The sequence below is a fragment of the Gymnogyps californianus genome, chromosome 3 (assembly GCF_018139145.2).
Source record: "Gymnogyps californianus isolate 813 chromosome 3, ASM1813914v2, whole genome shotgun sequence".
NCBI lineage: Eukaryota > Metazoa > Chordata > Aves > Accipitriformes > Cathartidae > Gymnogyps > Gymnogyps californianus.
Genome location: NC_059473.1, coordinates 116609950 through 116619611, shown reverse-complemented (window position 1 = coordinate 116619611; position 9662 = coordinate 116609950). Strand labels below are relative to the sequence as shown.

The following is a 9662-nucleotide window of genomic DNA, read 5'->3' as shown; positions in this document are numbered from 1 at the left end:
TGAATAGAAAAACAAATAAGCAAGGAGATTATGGCCTCGGGATTAATTATAAAGCACGTTTAACCTTTTTCTTTCGAGGGTTATTTTGTTCTGCCTGCTTCGCCCGGGTAGTCTGACTCCCCCCGGACCTAAAGCAGGGCTCTGCGGCTCCCGATCCGCGGGGGATCCGCGGGACTTCGCACGCCGCGGAACTCCTCCCGGGGTGCGGAGAGAGACCGTCCCGGGCCGTGGGAGGAGGGACAGGAGGAAAGCACCGAGGTCAGGGGCGCTGGGGCGGCAAGGGAGGACCAGGAGGGATGCTGGGGCGGGGGGAGGAAGCGGCTCTAACCGGGGGGGGACACCCCTCACAGGTAAGCGGCTCCTGGGATCCTCTCGGAGGATCTTCTCAGAGAGGGAGAACAACTTGCCATCCCAAAATCCTCCCAGAGGGAGCAGATCCCTCCCTCCATCCTGCCCCCACTTCTTTTTTTTTTTTTTTTCCCCCCTCCTTTCTTTCTGCCTTTCTCCCCCTCCCTCCCTGGGCAGGTCCCGGTGAGTCCTGTCCCGCGGCTCGGCGGCTCGGGGGCGCAGCGAGGCCAGCCAGGAGCGGTGCGGCGCGGAGCGGCGCGGAGCGGCGGGTCGGGCCGGCGCAGGCAGCGCGGCCGCGCAGCGCCGCCGGGAGAGCGCGCCCCTCCGCCGTGGCGCAGCGCGGAGCTGCACGGGGACCCCCGCCCGCCCCCCCCCCGCTCCCCGGCAGGCCGCTCCGCCGAGGGGGGCCGCGCGTAGCGGGCCCCGGGGAGATGCCCCGGGGGAGGCTGCGGGAGCGGGGCGGGGGAGGCGACATCACACGTTTGCGGGCTGCGAGCCCCGGGCTGCTGCGCCTCCAGGAGAAGCGGGTTGAAAAGTTGGTTCTTCCCAGCCAGAAACTTTCTCCCTGCGTGCGCATGCCCGGAGTCTGGTGGGAGGTTGAGGGGGGAGCTGGGAGGGGGGGTTGAAATAAGGAGGAGGCTGGAGGGAAGGGATCGGTTCAGTCTGAGCTCGGCTGCTCCCGGGCGCGTTTGCAGTCCGGCACACGCAGACGGCGCCGGGAGCAGGAGGAGGGAGAGCACCTCCGGCTCCATCAGCCAGAGCACCTGGACACCTGGCCCTGCTGCTCGCTCGGATCTGCTTGTACCCGCTGGAGGAGCAGTGGGGTGGACTGGGGAGAGAGCTGTGCCCCCCAGGGCCAGCAGAGACACTGACCTAGCCCAACCTCTTTTTTTTTTTTTTCCTTCCCCCTATTATTTTTTCTATTATTTTATTTTACCAGCTCCAATTTAGCCCGGGATCTTTTAACTGCTGCCAGCGGTGGAGCACAGATCGGGATTAGGTAAATAAAAAGAACAACTCATTTTGTTTGGTTTTTGTTTTGCCAAGCCTCGGGGGTTGGGGATATGGATACAAACACCTCCTTTTCTCTCCCGCCTTTCTTTCTTTCCCCCCATCCCCTCCCACCATCCCCTGGACGGTGCAGAAGTAGTGGGGAAATTGCGGTTCACATGAGGAGGACTGCTCTCCTTGGGGCGGGCGGAGGGCTGGGGGAAGCCTTCACATGGGGCTCGGATATTTTGATGCTATTTAAAGATTTGTCTTCCCCTTTCAAAGCTGTTTATCCCCCCTTGCGGAGGAGCTGTGTTTTTAACCCGAGCTAAAAATGACACATACGAGTTGCAAAACAGAAGCCTGAATGTCGTTTATGGACTTGGACGTTCAGCTTCTCTCCTGTCTATTCTTTCTTTTTCTTTCCTTTTCTCGTCTTTCTGGTCTTTCTTTCTTTCGTACTCTGTTTTTAGTGTTTTAGGATCCGAGAAGCCTTCCCTGTTTCCTCCCACGGCCATAACAGAAATGAATCTGATGTTTATATTTGTCTGAATGGATCGAAACAAACTCAGCGTAGGGAGAGACTGAGCTTCTCTCGAGGCCGAGCCTATAAAGTGCCAGTGCAAAGCCGAGGATTAGGGTATAGTTGTTACAGTTGGCTTTTGGGAGGGAAACTATAAAAATCGAGAATTTTGGAGATCACCGCAGCCCTGCGGGAATTGTCCGATAAAACGCGAGCAGGGCAGGAGGACGAGAGCCGTGTCCCGGACAGGTGCACAGTAGGTCCAGTTTAGTAAGTCCGAAGCCAACTGAGAAAAAGGGCCAGCCCCTAAAATAGCGCCGAGCTCGGGACTCTACGGCGGCAGTACCGCGCTGCGCGGCTCCGCGGCGGGGGCCCGGCTGCGGGGTGGCCGGCGACGGTGCCGCCTCGGTCGGCCAGGCCTGGGGATGCGGCTCGGTGCCCTGCGTGCCCCGCGGGGGTGTCACCGCAAAGGTTTTGCCTCCCACCCGTCGTTGTGCGTGCTGTGGCCGTGGGAAGCGAGGAGTACAGAGGGAAGAAATCCTCCCTGCCGCCGGGAGAGAGAAAGGACGATCTGTTCGTGCGCAGGGGAGGCACCGGGCGTTTCTCTAGGGAGAAAGGGAGAATGAATCTTGTGCTGGGGGCCTTTCTGCACCCGAGGGGATTAAAAAAACCACGCACACAAAACTCCCAGACCAACCTAAAAACTTCTGCAGAGAGAGGATTGAGGAGCCTGGCCCCTGCGGCCGCCCCGCCGGCACCCACCCGCGCCCGCCTCCCGCCCGGCGAGCCCGCCGTGGGGCTGCGCTCCCGCCCGTGGCCCTCGTAGCCACTGTCCCACCAGGATGCGGACCCGGGGATTTTTTTGTTGTTGTTGTTGTTGTTTTGGATAAAGGCTGCCGCGGGCAGTGTAGCGATCGCTGGTGCAGTCGGACCCCGGTTATTATTATTATTACTGCGAGACTGAAGTCCGCCGTATTCATCCGCATTCGCAATGGTGGTCTGGACAAACTTGTCAACACTGATTTCGTGATAAAATGTGAATGATGATTTTATAAGGATTGAGCGGAGATATCCAAGGCACATGCTGACTGAGTCCTTCCAGTCCTCATTAATGTTAGCAATTAACTCTTTCACGCTCAATTAGCCCCGAATAAACCTGCTTTAATAGATTCTGCACACTTCATTACTACTTTGAATAAATCTGTGCCGAACAATGCACTTTATTCCTCAAGAGCACCACGCTCGAATAATGCGGAGCGAAAGGGCAATTTTATTCCCTTTCCAGTTAGTTTCCCAAACACAGATAAATTGTAAGCTCTATTTCCTCGCTTAAACTGATAGGAAGGGAAAATCTCGTCCCCTCAAAGGGGACAAAATAAGTAGCCGACCTGGTGGCAAATGCTGCACACCGATGCGATGCAGCCGAAAGGACAGGGCTGCCAGACTTTAAAGGATTCAGGCAAAACAGGGGAACTTTTTTTGACAGATGAACCTGGTTGCTGTAGTTTGAGGCTGTCGCAAGAATGCAGCATTTTATGCCCGCTACTTTATCATGTTTGTAAAAATAATCAACGTTCTCAGGGTAATTTACCTCCTCCATTCTTCCATGTGGAACTAATTAGCAAACCTCATTATTTATGAGTCAGGTATTTAATGTAACAAATATCCCTTTCAAAGGACACATCGGAAATTGATAATTCAAGGTAGAAAGGAAAAACACCGACTAGCCACAAGATTACTTAAAAATCCATTTAATTTCGCCCCTTGCTATGCTACCAGCAAAAAGCCGGGTGGATTTTTCTTTTTCTTTTTTTGGCGTATAGGGGAGGTAGAATTTAATCTGGAAGGTTAAGATTACAATGATCTTAAAACAATGGCAACTGGACAATAGCATTACCGTATCTTCGAACAGGACAAAGGGTAAGAAAGCTGGAGACAGATGTAGTCTTTCAAGTTTATGATCCTATTTTGCAGGGTAAATTTATCTTGGCATGAGTGGTTTTTGTTTCAGTCAGAACACAAGTGGTTTGTTCTTAATTACTCACCGAGGTAGTTTGTGTTAAAAAAGAAAACCCCGCACAGTTTTATTGTGATGGGGGAATTCAAGCAGAGAACTCGCAGGGTCGTCTTCTTTAAAAAAATAAAAATAAAAAAGAAGCCCCGATAACGATCTGTTTACATGAAACAGAATTAAAGGTGGAGGTGACACCGAAATCAAAGAAACATTGATCTCTCTGCGGGCAAGCGGGAGAGCGGAGAGTTACTGCACTGTGAAACACGTTCGCTTTGATGTCCCGGAGAGAGGGGGCTTCTTTATGAAATACTCTGCTCTTCATCTATATTTTTGACTATCCCGGTTGCACAGAGCGAAAGTGTAGCTTACATTTCTGGAAAAGTGCCAAGAAACTTGTAGTAACGTGAACACTCTGCTCCCACCTCCCCTTTTCTTCTTCTTTTTTTTCTCTTTTTTTTCTTTTCCCCTTGTTTTCTTTCTTTTTCTTTTCTTTTTCTTTTTTTTGAAAAATAATAGAACTGCCCTAGCAAAAAACCGCGGGCGCAATGGATGCTATTATGACCTGACTGTATTTCTCCTTGGTTTCTGCCCTCTTCTTCGTTTGCAAAATCGAAAGAGAATTTTTTAAATGTTATCGAGCAAGAATTTACCCAAATTGACATAGTAGATTTTTGCTTATATATTCTATATTAAAGGTTTTCTAAGGATACGAAGAAAGAAAGAGGGATAAGCCCAGATATTAACTCAGTTTGCAATAGCATGTTTCATGCTTGAGAGATCTAGGGCTACCTAGACAGGAAAATCGACACGGAGCCGTTGTGACAGACAGAAAAAGACATTTCAGGTACCCGGACAAGAGTGTTTTCCGCGCACTTTGTTCTCGGGGTCATCGATTCAGGCATTTGTGCTGCGAAGTGGACACGCCTAGCCTATGGGCAGCACTAACAAAATAAAAAGCATTTCCCCAGTTGAACAACAAAATAGTCTGGTTCATCGGCCCTAAATAGTTAAAAAAAAAAAAAAAAGGAAAGAAAAGGGAAAAAAAGAGGAGAGGGAGGAGAATGTAATGTGTGCATTTTTCAATCAGCCACTATCCAAAATATATCCAATTAAAAAAGGCAAAATGTCACAATCTCTTATTCTGGGTCATTGCGATGGAATTCCTCTAAAGTTTGGGTCTCTCCTCCTGCTGCTGATTTATGTAAAGCAGTGTGAAAGGTGGACCCGGCATACAGAGCTGCGCAGAGTAAGCTTCTCCCTCTCACACCCTCCCAGCCGCAGCTCCTCAGTCCAGGCAACAGCCCACATATAAATCAGATTTTTTTCCCTGGTCTTTAGACCTCTTCTGCCACCAGTTTCCCACCCCCCCCCAGCCCTCCAGCCCAGAGGGACAATTACTGCTCCCCAGCACGTTGCTGCCTCCTTTTCTCCAAAGGGGCTTCACTCTTCCTGTGGGGACGAACTGACCCTCCAGGCTGAGTGCTGTGAGGATCCTGCCGGGAGCCTGTGAGGATCTTGTGGGGATCCTACAGTGACTCAGCAGGAACCCTATAGGGGATCTTATGGGGACCCTGTGGGGATCCTGTGGGAACCCTGCAGCAAACCTGTGGGGAACTTATGAGCACCCTGTGAGGACTCTACGGGGACCCTATGGGGATCCTGCTGGAAAACAGCCTCACTGAGGGCAAATCCCGGAGTTCACTGGGGGGAAAGCGAGCATAAGCTGTGGGCTGTGGAGTAAGGAGGAGGCTCCCTGGGCTGCAGGGATGTGACGCCTCCAAAAGTTGTGGGTGCTCTCTCACATCCACAAAGAAGGGAAGCTGCGTCCCCACCACCAACCCTCGGGAGGCATCTCATGCCAAATGGTGACAGCAGCCAGGGCTGAATCTGCAGGCAGGGCCAGATGTGCCTCGATGCTGCTGCCTGGTAGCATTTTCCCCTCTGCCTTGTGGGGTGGAACGGGTAGGGATCTGGCCCAGAGGAGAGGCTGGGGGCTTGGTGGGACCCTGAAACACAGAGCAAAGTGGTGGCACCCAGCCCAGGGAAGGGCTGCGGCCCTGTGGCCCTGCAGCTGGTGGGCTGGGTGTCCCCATGGGAAGGGTCCCTCCAGCCTTCGCCTGTTTGCCTTTTGAAAGGTTCTAATTAAGCAATTGCCTAGATTAGGACGTGGGCTTGAAGCCAGGCACTTCCCCCTGGGGAGAACAAATGGCACTTCAGATTTGTCACCCGAACTCAGCATTTTCCCATTTCTTTTTCCAGTACATAAGAGGGAGGGCTGTTGGCTGGTATTTTCCCCAAAAAAATTTTCGAGGATTTTCTTTCTTTGAATGAGGGAGGACGTGCAGTTCTGAGTGCCCAACTGCCTCCACCACCCCAGAGGCAGAGGCTTGGCTGAGGCCAGACCGCAGGGAGCAGAGCAACGCAGGGGCGGCGAGCTCTCTGCACTCCCTCCCCGTGTCACCTCAAGGGTCAGGGCTGAAGGCAGTTTTTGTGGACAGACGTAGTGGGCAGCATCCCACTATTTTCTAAAGGCTGAGGGTGCCCAGGAAGGGATTTTAAACTACATGGGAGAAGCCTGAGCTTTGTGGGCTAAAACAGCACCTCTTTGCTGTCCCTATGCAGAGGATCATCGGAGGCCTACCTAGCACAGGGATGCTGCTGGGGGGTGAATGGTTGTGGATGGGGTATAACTTTTGTGTGCGAGGGATGGGGAGAGGGAGAGTCTGGAGACCTGTGGAGATACACTCACAGCCAAGAGCTGGTCAGGCCTCTCCGAGTCCAAGGCAGCCTCCTCCTGTGGCTTTGGAGAAGGACGTTAATGAGGGGTGAGGTGAGAAATTCTCTCTGCTTTTATCTTCGTATAAATCCACCGCTCCCTCTCCCCCCCTCCATCTTTATTTTCCAGATCTTTTCCTCCCCTGTTCCCAAGATCCTCCTCCTGAGCGGCCACCATGGGAAGTAAAACCCTGCCGGCCCCAGTGCCTATCCATCCTTCCCTCCAGCTCACCAATTACTCCTTCCTGCAAGCGTTCAACGGGCTGCCCGCCGTGCCCTCTGACCACCTCTCCAACCTCTATGGCTTCAGCGCCCTGCACGCTGTACACCTGCACCAGTGGACTTTGGGGTACCCGGCCATGCATCTGCCCCGCTCCTCCTTCTCCAAAGTGCCCAGCGTGTCAAGCCTGGTGGATGCACGGTTCCAGCTGCCGACCTTCCCGCTCTTCCCACATGTCATCCAGCCCAAGCAAGAGGCCACCAATGTGACCCTCAAAGCCAAACCCCGCTTCGACTTTGCCAACTTAGCAGTGGCCGCCACACAAGAGGACCACTCTAAACTGGGACAGGCAGACAGTCAGGGCTCACCCACAGGGCTGGGGTCTTTGCTTGAGGTGACTAAACTCTCTCCAGAGAAGAAACCCACACGGGGAAGGTTACCGTCCAAAACCAAGAAGGAGTTCGTGTGTAAATTCTGTGGCAGGCACTTCACCAAGTCCTACAACCTTTTGATCCATGAAAGAACCCACACCGATGAACGGCCCTACACATGTGACATTTGCCACAAGGCCTTCAGAAGACAGGATCACCTGAGGGATCACAGGTAATGATTCTTCTTCTCCTGTCGTTTTTTCCTTGTTTATCTGTACTCTCCCGGTTACCCACCTACACTCATGAAGGTCCTCATAAGAAAAGTCATGTCCCTGGCCAGCCAGCAGTGTTCCCTCTAGGTTTTCCTCTGCTTACTGCTGGTGGAGGAGCCCAGGTAACTCACTTTGGATGACAGGCCTGTTGTTGTACTCACTCACCCCACAAAAATGACTTGCACAGCCTCCTTAGCTTCCACAGACATTTTCACCCACCGTTTGCATCGACTTGTGTCCTCTGCTTTTGTGATCATTCAGAAGTGTCATGAAGACACACAGCCTGATGACCTCAAAGTTAGAGAGAAGCTCTTTATCCCTAAGAAAAACACCGTTGTAAGCCTCTGACACCCCCGTCTCTTCTTGCACACACACATACAGATGATCGCCCGAGTGCTGCACTCCAGCACTTTTGGTCTCAGCAGTAGGCGTAAAAAGCTCCAGTGTGTTCCCCACCAGGCAGCTCACTGCTGAGTTTAGGCCAGTTATTTCTGACATCTCAATTGTTTTTCTCTCCCTAGATATATCCATTCTAAAGAAAAGCCTTTTAAGTGTCAAGAATGCGGGAAAGGATTTTGCCAGTCCAGAACGCTAGCTGTCCACAAGACACTGCACACGCAAGTAAAGGAACTGAAACCTGCCAAACTTAAGTGCTGAATCTCCAACTTCTATGAACTTTTCCTCCCCTTCAGACTTTACACCAAAACCAGAGCAGAAACAAAACTTTCAGGATGGGAGCACTGAACTTTGTGTTTTGTTTTTGTTTGTACTTTAAAAAGAGCAAAATCCACACCCCGCCCCCCTGCTGCCCAAGCAACTAACTTCCTAAGTCGTGGGTGAAAAGATTATTTTGCATTTAGAATATGCATGAATGATGCAGAGAGTGCTAGCTGACTTGTGTGGCTTTGATAAACTTTATGCCAAAAGGTGGTGCTCACGTGTTGGACAGGAGTCTCTTTAAAACCAAACAAAAACCCACAAGCACCCTCCCCCCAAATCCCAACAAAAAAACCCCAAGTCGTAGCTTCCAAAAGTATTACTAAAAAAAAAAAAAAAAACCCAACCTCTTATTTTATACTTTTTTTTTGACTGTATAAAGCTTCTTATTTTTACACTTCAGGAAACACAGAGAATTCCGGAAGACGATTAAGAACTGAAACGGTGGTTTCTCATCACAGCACCATTAGGACAACAAGAAGGGCAACTTGCAAATCTCATTTGCTAGTTTGTGTTCTTAAAAGGAGAAGAAAATTAATGTTTGGAAATGACCTAAATCTCTCAAGTGGGGAGTCCTATCATGCGCTAGGAAACACATCCAGATCTTAGACCTGCAGGTCCCCAGTGTTCGGGACAAATCAGTGTTCATGGGACATGGAGACATTTTTTTTTGCCTTGTGGTCTAGCGTGCTGTGAGGAGGTTTGTAACTTGTGGACTTATTTAAAAAAAAAAAACGGAGGAAAGAAAGATGGCAATATGTCAAACTGACGGTATGCACAACGTGGTTTTAGTGGTACTTTAAAGTCTTCATGCGTCCTGATGAGAGAGAACAAATCTCAACCTGAGAGCGTATTTTTTTAAATGCTGGCTTTCTGAACAGTGTATTCAAATTAAGAGACATTCCAATAAGTTTTGTTTATTAAAAAAAAAAAAAAGTTGTATGGCTGTTTGGCACTTTATGCTGATTATTGGTAATTGACATTTATCACTGGATTGTGTGTGTTTTTTAAGTATTAAAATAAATCGTTATTTTACAGGCAAGTCTGCATGGACTACATATGTGTTCATTTGGTTTCTGGTCTCTTCCCTAGCAAACTCTCTCCGTCAATATTCAGAACCTTTCTTTTTTTTTTTTTTTGTTGAGTTAACTTGATATTTCCTCAGTGCTTGTTTCTACCAGCCTTGGAAAGTCTGGATCTTTCCTTTACGCATAAGCTTCCCCCCTCCTCATTTTCTTTTTCTCCCCCCCCCCCTTTATTTTCTTTTTCTTTTTTTTTTTTTTTTAAGGCTGACAAAAGTAAACAGATCTGCAGGGAGTCAAATAATTTTGCTGTTAGTGTGGAAAAAAAAATCGTCTTGGGTAACTAAATCTTGGGTATTAGCTGATAAGATTAGGTGTCAGAAGTGTTATAAAACAAATCAGATGAATAA

At 50.0% G+C, this 9662-nt stretch overlaps 1 protein-coding gene across 1 annotated transcript; it reads left to right on the top strand.

Moving 5' to 3' along the window:
• The first annotated feature begins 1088 nt into the window (after positions 1 to 1088).
• Positions 1089 to 8567, top strand: OSR1 (odd-skipped related transcription factor 1). Its single transcript, XM_050894261.1, has 3 exons — positions 1089 to 1348; positions 6781 to 7473; positions 8035 to 8567. The coding sequence occupies exons 2-3, from the start codon at positions 6827 to 6829 to the stop codon at positions 8168 to 8170; spliced, it is 783 nt and encodes a 260-aa protein (XP_050750218.1). The 5' UTR covers positions 1089 to 1348; positions 6781 to 6826; the 3' UTR covers positions 8171 to 8567.
• The last annotated feature ends 1095 nt before the right edge of the window (positions 8568 to 9662 follow it).

Bases quoted from the DNA above. Each gene is read 5' to 3' on its own strand.
- OSR1 (XM_050894261.1), top strand. From the start codon at position 6,827: ATGGGAAGTAAAACCCTGCCGGCCCCAGTGCCTATCCATCCTTCCCTC. The intron at 7,474-8,034 runs GTAATGATTCTT...TTCTCTCCCTAG, and splicing joins GATCACCTGAGGGATCACAG to ATATATCCATTCTAAAGAAA.